Source organism: Bufo gargarizans, chromosome 2 (genome assembly GCF_014858855.1).
Source record: "Bufo gargarizans isolate SCDJY-AF-19 chromosome 2, ASM1485885v1, whole genome shotgun sequence".
In the NCBI taxonomy this organism is placed as follows: domain Eukaryota; kingdom Metazoa; phylum Chordata; class Amphibia; order Anura; family Bufonidae; genus Bufo; species Bufo gargarizans.
This window is the reverse complement of record NC_058081.1, coordinates 59,170,221-59,189,202: the sequence shown is the minus strand read 5'-3', so window position 1 is coordinate 59,189,202 and position 18,982 is coordinate 59,170,221. Positions and strand designations below refer to the sequence as shown.

The window sequence follows — 18,982 nt, the reverse complement described above, 5'->3', positions numbered from 1 at the left end:
GTTCCTATATAACAGTGTCAGGCACACAGTTCCTATATACCAGGATCAGACACACAGTTCCTATATAACAGGATCAGACACACAGTTCCTATATAACAGGATCAGACACACAGTTCCTGTATAACAGGATCAGACACACAGTTCCTATATAACAGGATCAGACACACAGTTCCTATATAACAGAGTCAGACGCACAGTTCCTGTATAACAGTGTCAGACACACAGTTCCTATATAACAGGATCAGACACACAGTTCCTGTATAACAGTGTCAGGCACACAGTTCCTATATAACAGGATCAGACACACAGTTCCTATATAACAGGATCAGACACACAGTTCCTATATAACAGGATCAGACACACAGTTCCTATATAACAGTGTCAGGCACACAGTTCTTATATAACAGGGTCAGACACACAGTTCCTATATAACAGGGTCAGACACACAGTTCCTATATACCAGGATCAGACACACAGTTCCTATATAACCGGATCAGACACACAGTTCCTATATAACAGGATCAGACACACAGTTCTTATATAACAGGATCAGACACACAGTTCCTATATAACAGGATCAGACACACAGTTCTTATATAACAGGATCAGACACACAGTTCTTATATAACAGGGTCAGACACACAGTTCCTGTATAACAGTGTCAGACACACAGTTCCTATATAACAGTGTCAGGCACACAGTTCCTGTATAACAGTGTCAGACACACAGTTCCTATATACCAGGATCAGACACACAGTTCCTGTATAACAGGGTCAGACACACAGTTCCTATATACCAGGATCAGACACACAGTTCCTGTATAACAGGATCAGACACACAGTTCCTATATAACAGTGTCAGGCACACAGTTCCTGTATAACAGGATCAGACACACAGTTCCTATATAACAGGATCAGACACACAGTTCCTATATAACAGGATCAGACACACAGTTCTTATATAACAGGATCAGACACACAGTTCCTATATAACAGGATCAGACACACAGTTCCTATATAACAGGATCAGACACACAGTTCCTATATAACAGTGTCAGACACACAGTTCCTGTATAAAAGTGTCAGACACACAGTTCCTATATACCAGGATCAGACACACAGTTCCTATATACCAGGATCAGACACACAGTTCCTATATAACAGGATCAGACACACAGTTCCTATATACCAGGATCAGACACACAGTTCCTATATAACAGGGTCAGACACACAGTTCCTATATAACAGGATCAGACACACAGTTCCTATATACCAGGATCAGACACACAGTTCCTATATAACAGGATCAGACACACAGTTCCTATATAACAGGATCAGACACACAGTTCCTATATACCAGGATCAGACACACAGTTCCTATATAACAGTGTCAGACACACAGTTCCTATATAACAGTGTCAGACACACAGTTCCTATATAACAGGATCAGACACACAGTTCCTATATAACAGGATCAGACACACAGTTCCTATATACCAGGATCAGACACACAGTTCCTATATAACAGGATCAGACACACAGTTCCTGTATAACAGTGTCAGGCACACAGTTCCTATATAACAGTGTCAGACACACAGTTCCTATATAACAGTGTCAGGCACACAGTTCCTATATAACAGTGTCAGACACACAGTTCCTATATAACAGTGTCAGACACACAGTTCCTATATACCAGGATCAGACACACAGTTCCTATATAACAGGGTCAGACGCGCAGTTCCTATATAACAGTGTCAGGCACAGTACCCCTGTAACAGTGCCAGCCATGATGCCACATAACAATGACAGCTATGATAGGCTGAAGCGAAGAAAGAAATCAAAGTAAGGAAATGCACCATCCAAATTCACTTACATATCCTTGAGTTGGAGGGACATATATTGTATTTTTCTGACTATAAGACTCCATTATTACCTATGTCTAGTATTTGCATCATCCAGTAGTTATCATCCAGTGCATTTTATAGCCCAAAAAATATGGTGCATAACAACATGTAACATTATACTGCATAGTATATCCTGGCATCTCACCAGATGCCACTGTGAGCACCACATTACCTTGGTTAGCGCATCTATCTGGGCTCCTCGGTCCAACAACAGCCGCACCATGATAACGTTCCCGCGCCGAGAGGCGATGTGCAGAGCGCTGATCCCGTTCTTAGGGAAAGAACAACAACTTAACAACAACAAAATTAAGGGATTATGTAAAATAAAGATCAGTGGTTAACTCCACTGACATGAAGAGTTCGACAGGAAACAGCCAATCTCACCTGAGGCGTGAAATTAACATTTGCACCCCTGTTCAGAAGGAGCTGAGCGACGTTAAGGTTCTCATAGTGAGCCGCAATGTGCAGTGGTGTAAATCCTGTCTGTAAGGCAAAGACATAATTCATTCACACACGGACATATACAGAATATATGTATACTCAGTGGCCACTGAACCTTGAATGTTGAATCCTGAAGTCAACAGCAGAAGATTAACATGAAGCTCATGGACACCATTACAAAAATCTGAAGAAGTCATGTGCCATATCTAAGATAGCAGCCTTTGGGCCCTTCAGGTACCAGGGCCTGGAAGCCACCCTTAGAGCTACACCGCTGGTAACTGGTCTAATACAACAGAAGATCTCATCTCACTAAGTTCCACTCTTGGTCGGCCAAACCTGGATTTCTACAGCACCTTTACAGATTTTGGTGTATCTTTGGATTGTCTTGGGTCAGCGCTCAAGCTTGTGGAGTTGTATGATGTAAGGAATCTATCTTTTGGCACACAACCTCTTTGCACATTGATGAAATATTCTATATTGGCCAAGCCACATCAGGTACATCCTCTATGGCTCCAGTCTACCAATAAACTGGTGGCAACTTATGTCAACCTATCTGGTATCTGGAGATGGTTCTCCACACAGGATTATACAGCACAATGTCTATTCAGTTGCCAGTGGCTTTGGTGGAAAGTAAGATTCAGACAAATTAGGAAAAAGTTAAATATGTGAAGCTACCACTTTAACATGGTCTTGCACTTCTAAGAAATGTCTCCACTACCTTGTCAATACCATACCAGATGGAGTGAAAGGAAGGGTCTCCCACTTAGTACTAGACAGGTGTATCTAATACGATGGCCAATGAATGTCCTTTCTAATGTTAGGAAGCAGGGCACCATCAAAGATGGTGCTGCAATCTGGGGCCCAGAAAAATGGGTCCCCCATCACCATGACCGTACCCTTAAAGGGGTGGTGTCATCTCAGACTTTGGTGGCATATCTTTAGGATATTTCATAAATCAATAGAATATAGTTGGAGGCACTCACCAATATAGAAACTAAACTTATTTTTTGTCCATAACGACATTACAATAAAAGGCAGTGCCGGAACAGCTTTCATACAGCCAAACAAGCGGCGACGGCCTGAAACGGCCATCACCGCTTGTATAAAAGCTGTTCCGCCCCTGCCTTTTATTGTGATGTCGTTAGGGACATTAAAGAAGCTTAGTTTCTATATTGGTGAGTGCCTCCTACTATATTCTATTGATTTATGAACTATGCAGAGTCTTATGGCTTGAGCACCACCTTATGATGGACGTGGAGTTACGGGAACGCCTATATGTTATAATTTATGAAATGTAGGCTCTGCCGCCTGCTTCTACTTTTTGTGTAATTAAAATATCACTAGGATATGCCATCATAGTCAGATAGGTGCGGGTCCCATCCCTTAGACCAACACCTATCTCCAGAAAGGGCCCCTAAAAGTGAAGAAGAGTGCATCCTGCATGCACGTTGTGCTCTCCACTCATTTCTATAGGAGTTCCGAAATTAGCCAAGTGAGCGTGCTCAGCTATTTTCAGCATTTCCCACAGAAACGAATGGAGGGTGCACCGCACAAGTGTGGCCACCGCGCCATTCACTTTTATGGGACTACCAGAGATAGCCAGGCCTGCACAGTGCTATGGAAATAACGGAGAGTGGCCGTGCATGTGTGGCTGCTCTCCACTCTCTTCGTGGATGCCGTTTCGGAGATACTTACATGTCCCCGAAGTGAGACCTGCACCTTTTGGACATTGGTGACATATCCTAGAAATATGCTTCCAATGTCTAAGATGAGACAACACCTTTAATCTTCTGGTTGTCCATTCTACAAAATTTGGGGTATGAATTCTACCCAATCCATGGGCTACTTTGTGTGTGGGAAAGGTGAAAACATAATGTTCATGCAAGTAAAGGCCACCAAAACTAAAAAGAGGCCAAGATGGAGGACAGGAGCTCAGATACTACTGATGGAAGCCCTGCCAGATAGCGTCTCACAGTCTGACCTTCGACAAGACGTCTGCATTGGGGTCATTCTGTAGGAGAACTGCGGCGGTCCGGGTGTCATCATTTCGAGCTGCAATGTGCAGGGCGGGGAGTCGAACTTTTCCTTTCATTCCATAGCTGATGAGATGAGCGACCACATTCTCGTGTCCCTGCTGCAGGGCTACGGCCAACGGGGTGAAGCCATCCTGGGTGTGAGAAGACGTGATTGCACATAGTAAGGTTCTGGCATAGGTGACAGCCATGGGAACTTATATCAAAAGACATCAGAGCACCAAAGAAGACTGGAAGAGAGTTATAGTATTACTGAGCCATTCAGCAAAAAGGCTGCACACTAGGGCGCTTTTTAATAGGTCAATGACCCGTCTTTCTGGAGACAGCCTGAAACCTCGCTATATCCCACACTCCATAAATATAGGTCAGCAATGCTTTACACAGGACCCAGCTGTGAGCTGAAATCGCTCAAAAAAGACAAAGGAGGCCACTGGCAAGAAATGGGATCATATCCAGAGGACTGGAAGCAATAAAACCGAGATATGCTGGAAAACCGCTACCCAATGCACCTTCTGCTTTCATGCCGATGATTATAGTTTCTGGCAGATGTTAAAAGAACAGGAGAATTCAATTAGATAACAAAACCACTGCCAGAGTAAAGGCGCCGTACACATTACATGCTAGCTGGCTGAACCTGCCAATTTTGTAGGGTATTTAATATGTATGGGAGTCTCCTAACTCTCCCTTAACAGCCAAAAAACATACATACTTGTCCGAGCTGAGCATGCACGTGTATGGCGAAGTTGAGACAGCTATCAATGGGGTATGGCAAGGATCAGCAGCCTTCGTTATTCCACGGTGGGAGTTGTAGTGTCACAATAGGGGGAGTGCATCTTGGGTATGGGCACCTTAAAGTTTTTTTTTCCAGGATTTTAATATTGGTGACCTATCCTCAGGATCATCAATATCAGAAAGGCGGGGGTCCGACACCTGGCACCCCTGCCGATCAGCTGCTTGAAGAGAGGGGTTGTATGGGATTATTATATTGATGGCCTATCCTCAGGACACACCACAACCCCTCTGATCAGCTGTTATGAAGTAGCGCTCATGGCAGAACTACAGAGCCCTATCCATTGAGTAATGGATGGCAGTGCTGCCCCCATTCACTGTCCTTTTAAAAGGGTGTCAGAAATGTTGATATTGATGGCCTAACCTCTAGGTAGGTCATCAGTATCTGATCTGTGGGGGTCCGACACCCAGCACCCCCGCTGATCAGCTGTTTGAATTGCGCCGTGACTTCCTCACAGCACGTGCCATACATTGTATAGCGGCTATGCTTGGTATTGCAGCTCAGGCCCATTCACTTGAAGGGGACTGATCTGCAACTAGACCATGAATGTGACGTCACGTGGCCTAGATAGAGGCCTAAGTGCTCACCGAGTGCTGCAGCCTCTTCATACAGCTGATCGGTGGGGGTGCTGGGAGTCAAACCTCTACAATCAGATACTGATATCCTGAGGATAGGCCATTAATATCCAAAATCTCAAAACTCCTTTAAGGCACAGTCCATGAATTTCAGTTTTTGAGTTCAGTATTAGCATTGGTATTCATTGAATGAGGAAGATATAGCAAGTGTAAGCATAGAAGAAATTGAGGCACCTCCCATGGTGACTACCCTACTTTTCACCCTCAATGTGTTTTTTATGGAGTTTCAAAAAGTTCAGCAAACTGCATTTCAGGCTCCAGCCTTATGTACAATCCTGTACAGAGACACACCTTGTGGGTATGTCTCTGTACTACAGAGCTTCAGAGACTGAATGTGCCCCGCCATAAGATGCCTCCATACACTGATGTATTACAGAGGGACTCTGCTCCCAGAGAACCGTACCCTTGTAATACAGCCATGATTCATACACAGACCATCATGTGTCTCCCACCTTACAGTAAAGTCCCATCTCTCAAACTCGGGGTTGTGCTGAGCTGTAATACAGTGGTGTGCATGAGCCCTAGAAGGACTATCATCTGTTAAAATTGACATACATTTTTCTCGTCATCAACATATAGCATGACATACAGCCTAAAATATTCAGTAACCCCATTTTTATAATTGTTTTTGAGGAATTGAAGGTAGCCCATACAATCTGACATTGTGTCTCAACAAATAAAACTACCTTCCTGCCTGAAAAGCGGACGTTTGTCTGCAGCCACCACTAGAGGGAGCTCATTACCTATGATGTTGACTGTCTCAATGCTAGCAGTAAAATTCCATTTACAGTGAGCTCCCTCTAGTGGTGGCTGAATTCAACCAATATATTATCATTTGATTCTATGACTGTCTGAAGAGAAGCAGAGGATCTGAACCCGAGCTCTGAGCCCTATTCAATTCTAGCAGACCTTAACTGTGTTGATTTTACATGTCACCAAATAACTGACCTCTGTAGCAAGGTTCTGGTTGGCTCCATTCTCCAGAAGGAACTTCACCACGGGAAGATGGTTCTCCTGAGCTGCCATATACAGGGGCGTAAAGCCTTTCTGTGTTTCACATAAAGCAGAAGCAATGGTCACATCCTGCGATATTACTTGAGAGATAATATTTTATGGACTCACAGCACTGGACGGTGTTACCTGTGACTGGCTGTTGACATTGGCTCCATAATTGACGAGCTCCCGCACCACGTCTTCTTGTCCAGCCAGTGCTGCAATGTGCAGCGCCGTGTTACCCTTCTACACAGCCAACAGCAATGGGGGAGACAAGATTTTAGATGGTTGTATATACAGAGACATAGAGAACTACTAAAGTGAGGGACTATGGACACAATGGACACAATGCCTTAAGGCCTCATGCACACGACCATTTTTCGGGTCCGCATCAAAAACTGCGGCTCGGGTGCGGACTCATTCACTTCAATGGGTCCGCATCCGTTGCTCCGTTTCGAGGCCCCACAAAAAAATATAGCATGTCCTATTCTTGTCCGTTTTGCGGACAAGAATAGGCATTTCTACAATGGGCCGCCTGTTCCGTTCTGCAAATTGCAGAAGGCACACGGGCGGCTTCCGTTTTTTGCGGATCTGCGGTTTGCAGACAGCAAAAAACGGCACGGCCGTGTGCATGAGGCCTAAATACAATAATTCTGGGGATGCCATAAAGATTATCATCTATTATATTGCTATGCTGTTAATGGGGGTAGGTCGTGTTGCAGGGACCCTTACAATCAGCAAGGTCATGGCAAGAGCCGCTCTCTATGGTAGCTGATAGTGGTGTTCCCATCTTAGATGCTTGTGGCATCGCCAAAAATGTCTGATAGATGCATATCCCACCTATGTTATAGTGTGTTCTCACCTTAGACGCTTATTGCATAGCCATAAATGTCTGATAGATGCATGTCCCACCTATATTATAGTGGTGTTCTTATCTTAGACCCTTATGGCATAGCCATAAATGTCTGATACATGAGGATCCCACCTATATTATAGTTGTGTTTTGATCTTAGACTCTTGTGGCATAGCCATAAATGTCTGATACATGAGGATCCCACCTATGTTATAGTTGTGTTTTCATCTTAGACTCTTGTGGCATAGCCATAAATGTCTGATAGATGCATATCCCACCGATGTTGTAGTGGTGTTTTTATCTTAGACGCTTGTGGCATAGCCATAAATGTCTGATAGATGCATATCCCACCTATGTTATAGTGTTGTTCTCATCCTAGACGCTTGTGGCATAGCTATAAATGTCTGATAGATGAGGATCCCATCTATATTATAGTGGTGTTCTCATCCTAGACGCTTGTGGCATTGCTATAAATGTCTGATAGATGCATATCCCACCGATGTTATAGTGGTGTTCTCATCTTAGATGCTTGTGGCATAGCCATAAATGTCTGATAGATGAGGGTCCCACTTATATTATAGTGGTGTTCTTATCTTAGACCCTTATGGCATAGCTATAAATGTCTGGTACATGAGGAGCCCACCTATGTTATAGTTGTGTTTTCATCTTAGACGCTTGTGGCATAGCCATAAATGTCTGATAGATGCATATTCCACCAATGTTGTAGTGGTGTTTTCATCTTAGACGCTTGTGGCATAGCCATAAATGTCTGATAGATTCGGGTCCCACCTATATTATAGTTGTGTTTTCATCTTAGACGCTTGTGGCATAGCCATAAATGTCTGATAGATTCGGGTCCCACCTATATTATAGTTGTGTTTTCATCTTAGACGCTTGTGGCATAGCCATAAATGTCTGATAGATTCGGGTCCCACCTATATTATAGTTGTGTTTTCATCTTAGACGCTTGTGGCCTAGCCATAAATGTCTGATAGGTGCATATCCCACCGATGTTTTAGTGATGTTCTCATCTTAGACGCTTGTGGCATAGCTATAAATGTCTGATAGATGAGGGGCATATCTCACCGATGTTGTAGTGGTGTTCTCATCTTAGACGCTTGTGGCATAGCCATAAATGTCTGATAGATGAGGGGCATATCCCACCGATGTTGTAGTGGTGTTCTCATCTTAGACGCTTGTGGCATAGCCATAAATGTCTGATAGATGAGGGGCATATCCCACCGATGTTGTAGTGGTGTTCTCATCTTAGACGCTTGTGGCATAGCCATAAATGTCTGATAGATGCGGGTCCCACCGATGTTTTAGTGGGGTTCTCATCTTAGACGCTTGTGGCATAGCTATAAATGTCTGATAGATGAGGGGCCCACCTATGTTATGTGAGCCGTTCCCTCCATTCACTTCTATGGGAGATAGCCATGCAAACTGTTTCTGTGACTCTCATTGAAGTGAATGGAGAGAGCTGTCTTCATGTGCCACCACCTCTTCCTTTGAATTCTGCATGGATGTGGTGGCCAGCAGCCGTTTCATTAGGTGGGGCGGGGTCCCATTCTGTATATAGGTGTGGGTCCCAGAGGTAGGAGCTGCACCTTTCAGACATCTACAGCATATATCCTGTGGATATGCTATAAATGTCTAGGATGGGGATTGCTCCATAAGGATAACCCCTTGCAATATTTCCTGTTATTGCATATGGACATCACAGAAAGAGGTCTGGATCTTTGAATGTAGAAAGAGTGTCGCCTGTCCTGGCAGACCATACATTATCTGCCCGCCATGTTATACTCCATTTCACACTTCTTCACCAGTTGGTAGATTGGACCCCTTCAGAGTTATGAGTTGACTGTTAGAGGACACTTCGATATGGGGAGATGAGACAATCCCTTCAACTCACAATATCCCATAGAAGTAAATAGGGCTATAAGCTGCAGTACCACGCTCAGCCTGTGGACAGGTGTGGCACTGTCCTTGGAAGCAGCCATATTTTACTAAACCCTTCACAATCCCTTTAATGCTCACCTTGGTAGTGGTCTCCAGGACGATTTCCTTGTGGAGCAGCTCGCTCACCATTTTGAGGTGTCCCTCCTTGCTGGATAGATGCAGAGCATTCAGCCCATTCTGCAGGAAAGATGGAGTTACTTTTGCAAAGAAAAATGGAGAGACTATAGAATTGGCAACGTTGAGCATGTAGAATACTGGATACCATAGTGCAATGCACCCATTACAAATTGGGACTCCATGTATTCTGTATATAACATTAAGTAGAAGTTGCCCATCTAATAAATTTATGGCCCATTACCCAAAAGTTTTAAATAATTGTCATCAGGGAGTTAAAGGACACATTTCGGCTGGTTGCGGTAGGAGGAGCTTGTGTTTTATCATGGAGTTCAATGTAGAAACAGTATGCAGTATACTCCTGTGCTCCCCCTAGTGGTGGCGAAAGGCAGCCTAGATTTTACTTGTCATTTTATGTATAAAAATGTAGCTCTGATGCTCAGGATGCAGGACTTAAACACAACTGAATACATTTGTAGTAAATATAAATCTTTGTTTACCTGATATTGTCTTGTTTTCTCTCTTAAAGTCAGAAACCTCTTTTAAGGTCCATTCACACGTCCGCAAAATGGGTCCGCATCCGTTCCGCAATTTTACGGAACAGGTGTGGACCCATTCATTTTCAATGGGGCCGGAATGTGCTGTCCGCATTTGCGCACTTCTGTTCCACAAAAAAATAGAAAATGTCCTATTCTTGTCCGCAATTGCGGACAGGAAAAGGCATTTTCTATGAGAGTGCCGGCGATTGTGCGGTCCGCAAAATGCGGAACGCATATTGCCGGTGTCTGTGTTTTGCGGATCCGCAAAACACATACGGACGTGTGAATGGACCCTTATACTTTTAGAGATGGAAGCTGGGCTCAGATGTGATCAGGGCCTGGACACAGATTGTTAAATTTTCCCCATTATTTATAGCTAGCCTCCCCTGGGCAGAAGCATGATTAATGACTTCAGGAAGTTATAGATATTGTCCCACAAGGAACACATTTCTTTGCCAGTTCCTGCAAAGATGAGGTGATTGCACGGGGTCTGATCAGCGCTAACCACTGGAGTAGTCTCCTGGCACCTGCTTAGTTTTTGTACAGTGACACTACTGGTGAAATGTGGTATTACATGCAGTGTGGGATTGGGTTTCCTTGAGCCCACCTGAAGGTCTCCTATGGGTGCCCAAAAAACAGTGCCCTCAGTAACATGATAAGCTTATAGCACCAATGATATGGGCTAGCTGTAAGCTCGCGGGGCCCAGTGCAACAGGGTCTGCACATACCATATACCCCCTTAGACATCAGGGCCCAGAAATGACTTCTACATCTGCATCCCCTAAAGGAACAGTCACCGTGGGCCCTCATCAGTGTTATCAACTCTGGCCCCTAAGTAGTGTTATCAGCCCTGGGCCCTGTACTGCTAGACATGACATTTCCCCCAGGCTCATCACTAGAGGAGCTGAGACCAGCAATGCCAGATATTACTGAGGTACACACACTTCTAATGTATAATTGTGTATGTATATACCCCTCCATGTGTGCGGTGTATGTGTATATACCCCTCCATGTGTGCGGTGTATGTACCGTATATATACTCCTCCATGTGTGCGGTGTATGTATATATACCCCTCCATGTGTGCGGTGTATGCTCCATGTGTGCAGAGATAGTATGTGTATATACCCCTCCATGTGTGTGGTGACTGTGTGTGTATATACCCCTCCGTGTGTGCAGTGACTATGTGTGTATATGTAAGAGGCAGCCCTGATCATCCAGCAACATTTCCAACACATATATATATAGCAGACTGTCATGTTTCCCTCCAGCCACCAGAGGCCACTGTGGCTGAGTAGGACAGTGTGAGGAGTTGTTTCCAGAGGACAAGGAGTTAAGTGTTTTTCCCGGGCTGAGCAGGGAGTCTGGGCTGAAGGTGTCTGTGTACACAGGAAGAAGGACGCTGTGCACTGAGAGGGAGATCCACAGGGAAGATTAGAGCGATTTCTCCCTGCCAACCTGCTGTGACATGGTATCTGGGACATTAGAGTGTGTTTGCTCTCTGACTGACCTGATGTGTCCTGGTGTAGAAGAGAGACTGCTGTAGTGTGAGGCACTTACCAGAGGAACTGTGAGTGAATTCCAGGCCCTGCCTGATTACACGTCCAGAGCTGCTGATTATCTCTAACCAGAGTTACAGAGACTACAAAGAGAGGCCAGGGCTGAGCCACGCTGAAGCAAGCAAGCAAGCAACCAGATCGGGACCCAGACTGTATCTGCCTGCATGTGCCGGACACCGAACTGTGAGTGCACTGATGCTAACCGGAGCTAGGACATAGTGGAATAGGATTTAGTTTAGTGCACCGTAGAGGTGCACCCCGGGTAGCGGGGACAGATAGGACTACCTAGAAGAGAGTAGCCTGCTATTGTCTGTACTTATGTTTGTGATTCATTTGTTTTCTTTATGCAAATTTCCATTATCTTTGTTGTGAATTCTCAAGCTGTTCATATTGTAAATCTGCTTCTCCGGCAGTTAGAGTTCTCCTTTAATAAAGCCGGTTTCTACTTCAGCCTCCTTGTCTGCTGCACTGTACTTGAGTCCTGCTCTACGGTCTCTTCCTCTGCTGACCGTTACAAGTGGCGCTGCGAGCAGGGTACAGTCACAGAGATGGAGGCGGCTGAAGGCAATGTGCATGATGTTAATGTGAGTACCTCAGGCAATGGTGGAACCCTTGCAAGGGCCCTTCCTATTGGCACATTGTTCAACTTGCTACCCAAATTTGATGGCCAGAACATGACACTGTCAGACTGGGTGACAAGGTTACAGAGTGCTGTTAGGATTTACAATGTCAGCCCAGAACTACAAGTAGAAATTGCTTTGGCCGCTCTCGAGGGTGAGGCCCGAAGAAATGTTCTCCTACAACCAGAAGCCACGCGCAATACATTGCAAGAGATGGTGAGATTCCTGGAAGAAATATATGGGGAAACAGCCAGTGCAGGGCACCTCCGGGCGAAGTTTTTTTACCGGATTCAACGGGAAGACGAAGGTGTCTCTCAGTACGCTACAGCCCTACAGGAAGTGTTGGCCGAGGTACAAAAAAAAGAGGCAGATGGGGTTACTGGCATGGGACCCATAGACCGGATACTGCGGGAACAATTTATTCTGGGGCTCTACAGCAATCCCCTGAAACAGGCTCTGCGGGAACGAGTCAGAGTAGACCCTACCCTAACCTTTCGACAAATTTTGGCAGAGGCTGTGACGCGAAACAAAGAAGACGGCTATGCTTCTGGAGTAATACGGACCCAGACCGTTACACCCCCCGGGGTTACAAGAAATGAGGAAGCCCTGGTCAGAGTGGTACAAGACTTGCAGAGCTCCCTGAGTGCCATGCACGAAAAGTTGACACACCTGGAGAAACGGATAGAGTCGCGCTATACTACTGAGGCTGCCTATCCAGCCCGACAACAAACCTATCAGGCGACTCCGTGGGTTCCTACACCCGAATGCCCTTATGCTAGTTTACCATACCATCAAGCCCCTCATTACCCTTCAGTGGGGCCATCCAGCCAAGCTCTGAGGGCACCTCCCACTCGCAGGCAAAAAGTGGGCCGTCAAGGGGCACAGTGTTGGCGGTGTGGAGATCTAGGACATTTCGCCAGAGAGTGTCGGAATAATCCAGCTGGACGCCAAGAGCCGCCGTTAAACTACCGACCCCTGCAGTAGTGGGGCGTACTGCAGGGGAGGTGGAGAGCCAAGTTACCCAGCAAAGCTCCGAACACCTGGTCGCAGGGTGCCCCACTATACGAGCTGAGTTCGAAGGTGTTCCTGTCGACTGCTTAGTGGATACTGGGTCTCAAGTGACAACTATGCCCGAGTCATTCTTCTACCGTTACTTTCAAGCGCTGGCCAAGCCAGAACGAGAGACACTGGTCCGGGTTACAGCGGCTAACCAACAACAGATTCCTGTCACAGGGGTCGTGTGGATGAATGTACGGCTATGTGGACAGGAAGTGGGGCGGAAAGGTATCTTGTTGGTCCCCGAAACGTTCAAAGAAGATGTGCCGGTGATAATGGGCATGAATATCCTGCGAGAATTGGATCAGATCATGTTCACCAAACGGGGGCCGGGTTACTGGAAACAAGCCACCCCGCACAAACCTACCCAGAAAGCATTTCAACGGCTAATCCGTTTTTGTGGAACACAGAAAAGTGTACCAGCACACCAGGCGGTGGGAACGATTCGAGCGCCAGGAAAGGCTACCTTCACCCTTCCCCCTGGTCGGGAGACCGTGCTGACGTTACCCGTGGGAACTTTCCGTAATCTTGAAGGCATGGAGGTGTTCGTTGAACCAACAGCCCTAGGAGAGCTGGGTCAGGACGTCCTGGTGGCCCGGACACTGGGAGTGGTCCAGAATGGACGAGTACCCATAAGAGCTGTGAATGTGGGATATCTAGAAGTTCCCTTGACGCCAGGGGTGGAACTGGCTCGTGTGTACCTACATCAGGGAGAAATCCTGAGTCAGAGAGAAGTGACTCTAGCTCCGGTAGGGGATGCTGGTTGGACCCTGGCAGTTACTACCAGTGCAGAAGAGGCGCCGACCCCAGAATGGAATGGGGGAACCATCTTGGATCAAATGGAGATAGATGTTAAGGCTCTCAGTTTAGACCAACAGCGAGCAGTTGAAACCATGCTGTGGGAGAATCAGGCTGCATTTGCCCGCCACGCCGATGACTTTGGCTGCACGAATGCTATCACACATGATATACCGACGGGGGACACTCCACCAATTCGGGAGAGATATCGACAGATTCCACCCAAGTTGTACCAGGAAGTGAAGACGCTATTGAAACAGATGATAGATTCCGGAGTGGTGCGGGGAAGCCAGAGCCCTTGGGCAGCCCCAGTGGTGCTTGTCAAGAAGAAGGACGGCACTATTCGATTTTGTGTGGATTACCGGCGGTTGAATGCTTGCACTGCGCGAGACTCATATCCTCTGCCACGCATCGAGGAGTCTCTGACGGCTCTAGGACGAGCCAAATACTTCTCCACCCTGGATCTAGCAAGTGGGTACTGGCAAGTACCAGTGGCTGAGCAGGACAAGGCAAAGACAGCATTCATACTCCCCATGGGGTTATTTGAATTCAACAGGATGCCATTCGGACTGACTAATGCCCCTGGAACCTTCCAGCGGCTGATGGAGAGATGCCTGGGAGACCTGAATTTTGAAGCCACTCTGATATACCTAGACGATATCATCGTATACTCTGCTACTTTTCAAGAACACTTGAATCGGCTAGGGCAGGTACTCGAGCGACTGCGATCCCATGGCCTGAAGGTAAAGCCAAAGAAGTGTCATCTCTTCAAGAGGGAGATCGAGTACCTGGGCCATAGGGTGTCCCAAGACGGAGTGCTACCGTCCCAAGACAAAGTGGCTGCAATACGACAATGGATAGTGCCGAGAACACTGCGTGAGTTGAAGGCCTTCCTGGGACTGACTGGGTACTACCGGCGGTTCATCAAAGACTACGCAAAAATAGCGGGCCCTCTGAATGAGTTGTTGAGAGGAACGGCTGGGCAACCCAAGGGCCAAAGTATCCCCTGGGGACAGAAACAGGAAGAGGCCTTCCAGGCCCTGAAAGAAGCCCTGACATCGGCCCCCATCTTGGCTTATGCCGATTTTGATAAACCATTCATCTTAGCTACTGATGGCAGCCTCTACGGACTTGGGGCAGTCCTGTCGCAGGTACAGGATGGACATGAGAGAGTGATCGCTTATGCCAGTAGATCCTTGCGAGATACGGAGCGAAACCCCCATAACTACAGTTCATTCCGGCTGGAACTCCTTGCCCTGGTGTGGGCTATGACGGAGAAATTTGCAGGATATCTGACAGGAGCTAAGATCTTCGTACGGACGGATAACAATCCCCTGGCCCATCTGGGTACTGCCAAGTTGGGAGCCCTGGAGCAACGCTGGGCGGCTCGCCTCGCAAAGTATGACTTCTCAATTCGCTACCGCTCCGCTACAGAGAACACTAATGCTGATGGTCTCTCGAGGGTTACTTTTGAAACTCCAGTAGGGGATATGGATGAACAAAAGGAAGAAGATGAAACTCCTGACTTCCGCAAGTTCGCTCCCCCAACAGTCGCGGCCCAGACAAGTGGGGAGGCCCGTAAGCTACCCAAAGCATTGGGGAGAACTAATGAAGAATGGGGCAGATTGCAAGATGAAGACATTGGACTGCAGCAAATGAAAAGCTGGGTAACCCAGTGCAGGAAACCCAACAAAGAAGAAAGGACTGATCTGGATGCCGAGATGAAGTCCGTTCTACATCAATGGGACAGACTGGAAGTGCATGGAGCTGTTTTGTTCCGCAAGTGGCAACAGCCTGCCGACCTAGAGGCGAGGTGGCAGGTAGTGATACCCAGAAGAATGGCACGGGAGATAGCCAAAGAGGCTCATGAGTTTGGAGCTCACTTCGGGCCAGTCAAGACATACCAGTGGCTGCAGCGTTATGTGTATTGTCCGCGACTGGAGGCCACAGTTGAAGAAGTTTGCCGACAGTGTCGAGTGTGTGAACTCACGAAGAGTACAGAACAGAGAGCACCCCTACAGTCCATCCAGACCACAGAACCGCTGGAAGTGTTGATGATAGACTATCTTCTTGTGGGACAATCGTCAAGAGGTCCACAGTATTGCCTGGTCATGATCGACCACTTCTCCAAGTTTGCAGTAGTCACCCCAACTCGGGACCAGACGGCCGAGTCCGCGGCACAAGCCATTTGTCAAGACTTCATTCGGGTCTATGGGTGTCCAAAGCGGATCCATTCAGATCAAGGGGCGTGCTTTCAAGGAAAAGTGATGGAAGAGCTACATCGACTGTACGGCATTGAAAAATCCAGGACAACTCCTTATCATCCCCAAGGAAACGGAGCCTGTGAGCGCTTTAACCGCACATTGCTGCAAATGCTGAGGACACTAGAGGAAGACAAGAGGGCACACTGGCCTGACTACCTGCCAGAATTAGTCTGGGCTTACAATAATCGTGTCCACACCACCACCGGTTACACCCCATACATGTTACTGTTCGGTAGGGCTGGTCGAGAGATCGTGGAATTAAACCTAGAACAGCCAGAAGACCTAATAGAGCGATCAACCACCTCATGGGTGAAAGAACACCGTCGGCGTCTCCAGACCATTCGCCGGTTGGCAGGTCAGCGGTTACAGGAGAGAGCTCATACAGACCGTCCTCCAGTTCAGGAGGTTCCATTGCAGCCTGGGGATCGGGTACTGGTACGAGAGAAACGTCCCAGAGGCAAGTTGAGTGAGCGTTGGGAAGTACAGCCGTATAAAGTGATCAAGAGAGTGTACCCTAATGGTCCGGTCTACGAAGTGCAGGTTGAGAATGAGGAATTTGCTTCACGGACTCTACATAGGAATATGTTACGGCCATGCCGGTCCAAAGATCCCGCACCTGTTCAGAGGACACCTCCTCCTGCCCCATACTCAGAACTTGTTATCTCTGATGGAGATTGTGGTGAAGACTGGTGGACTGCTCCCAACACTGAAGGAGCCTCCCAGGTTACAGGTGATGAAGGCACTGTCACAGAACCATTGCCGGCCCGTAATGGAGAGGGGCCCTCGGACACACCCGAACCTCCTATTGTGGTGGATGAATCCAGACTGGCAGTTCCTAGTGGAGAGAGTCAGGTCGTAACAGATAGCCAGGACCTCCGGAGATCCAGTAGGCTTACTGCAGGGGTTCCACCAAACAGGTACGCTGCTGATGAGTTCATTTGGTCCACCTGTATGTATTGTGGACAATGTTGTACTGCTGTATAAAAAGTTACATTAACCATTATTTCTATGGACTATATAGCAAGGCCGAGGACGGACACCTTTAAGTGGGGAGGCATGTAAGAGGCAGCCCTGATCATCCAGCAACATTTCCAACACATATATATATAGCAGACTGTCATGTTTCCCTCCAGCCACCAGAGGCCACTGTGGCTGAGTAGGACAGTGTGAGGAGTTGTTTCCAGAGGACAAGGAGTTAAGTGTTTTTTCCCGGGCTGAGCAGAGAGCCTGGGGTGCAGGTGTCTGAGTACACAGGAAGAAGGACGCTGTGCACTGAGAGGGAGATCCACAGGGAAGATTAGAGCGATTTCTCCCTGCCAACCTGCTGTGACATGGTATCTGGGACATTAGAGTGTGTTTGCTCTCTGACTGACCTGATGTGTCCTGGTGTAGAAGAGAGACTGCTGTAGTGTGAGGCACTTACCAGAGGAACTGTGAGTGAATTCCAGGCCCTGCCTGATTACACGTCCAGAGCTGCTGATTATCTCTAACCAGAGTTACAGAGACTACAAAGAGAGGCCAGGGCTGAGCCACGCTGAAGCAAGCAAGCAAGCAACCAGATCGGGACCCAGACTGTATCTGCCTGCATGTGCCGGACACCGAACTGTGAGTGCACTGATGCTAACCGGAGCTAGGACATAGTGGAATAGGATTTAGTTTAGTGCACCGTAGAGGTGCACCCCGGGTAGCGGGGACAGATAGGACTACCTAGAAGAGAGTAGCCTGCTATTGTCTGTACTTATGTTTGTGATTCATTTGTTTTCTTTATGCAAATTTCCATTATCTTTGTTGTGAATTCTCAAGCTGTTCATATTGTAAATCTGCTTCTCCGGCAGTTAGAGTTCTCCTTTAATAAAGCCGGTTTCTACTTCAGCCTCCTTGTCTGCTGCACTGTACTTGAGTCCTGCTCTACGGTCTCTTCCTCTGCTGACCGTTACATATATACCCCTCCATGTGTCCTGTGACTGTGTGTATATACCCCTCCATGTGTGCAGTGACTGTGTGTATATACCCCTCCATGTGTGCAGTGACTGCGTGTGTATATACCACTCCGTGAGTCCTGTGACTGTGTGTGTGTATATACCCCTCCGTGTGTGCAGTGACTGTGTGTGTATATACCCCTCCGTGTGTGCAGTGACTGTGTGTATATATCCCTCAGTGTGTGCAGTGACTATGTGTGTATATACCCCTCCATGTGTGCAGTGACTGTGTGTATATACCCCTCCGTGTGTGCAATGACTGTGTGTATATACCCCTCCGTGTGTCCTGTGACTGTGTGTATATATACCCCTCCATGTGTGCAGTGACTGTGTGTATATACCCCTCCGTGTGTGCAATGACTGTGTGTATATACCCCTCCGTGTGTCCTGTGACTGTGTGTATATATACCCCTCCATGTGTGCAGTGACTGGGTGTGTAAATACCCCT

At 47.0% G+C, this 18,982-nt stretch overlaps 1 protein-coding gene across 6 annotated transcripts in view; it reads right to left on the bottom strand.

Moving 5' to 3' along the window:
• The window catches only part of ANK1 (ankyrin 1), a 183,501-nt gene that overhangs the window by 114,818 nt on the left and 49,701 nt on the right, over positions 1 to 18,982 (bottom strand). For all 6 annotated transcript variants that reach the window (XM_044278999.1, XM_044278997.1, XM_044279000.1 and 3 more), the window contains exons 3-8: positions 9,686 to 9,784; positions 6,943 to 7,041; positions 6,751 to 6,849; positions 4,326 to 4,511; positions 2,288 to 2,386; positions 2,076 to 2,174 (exon numbers count right to left, since the gene is read on the bottom strand). In XM_044278999.1, coding sequence (XP_044134934.1) covers positions 2,076 to 2,174; positions 2,288 to 2,386; positions 4,326 to 4,511; positions 6,751 to 6,849; positions 6,943 to 7,041; positions 9,686 to 9,784 — 681 coding nt within the window. The remainder of the gene's footprint in view (positions 1 to 2,075; positions 2,175 to 2,287; positions 2,387 to 4,325; positions 4,512 to 6,750; positions 6,850 to 6,942; positions 7,042 to 9,685; positions 9,785 to 18,982) is intronic.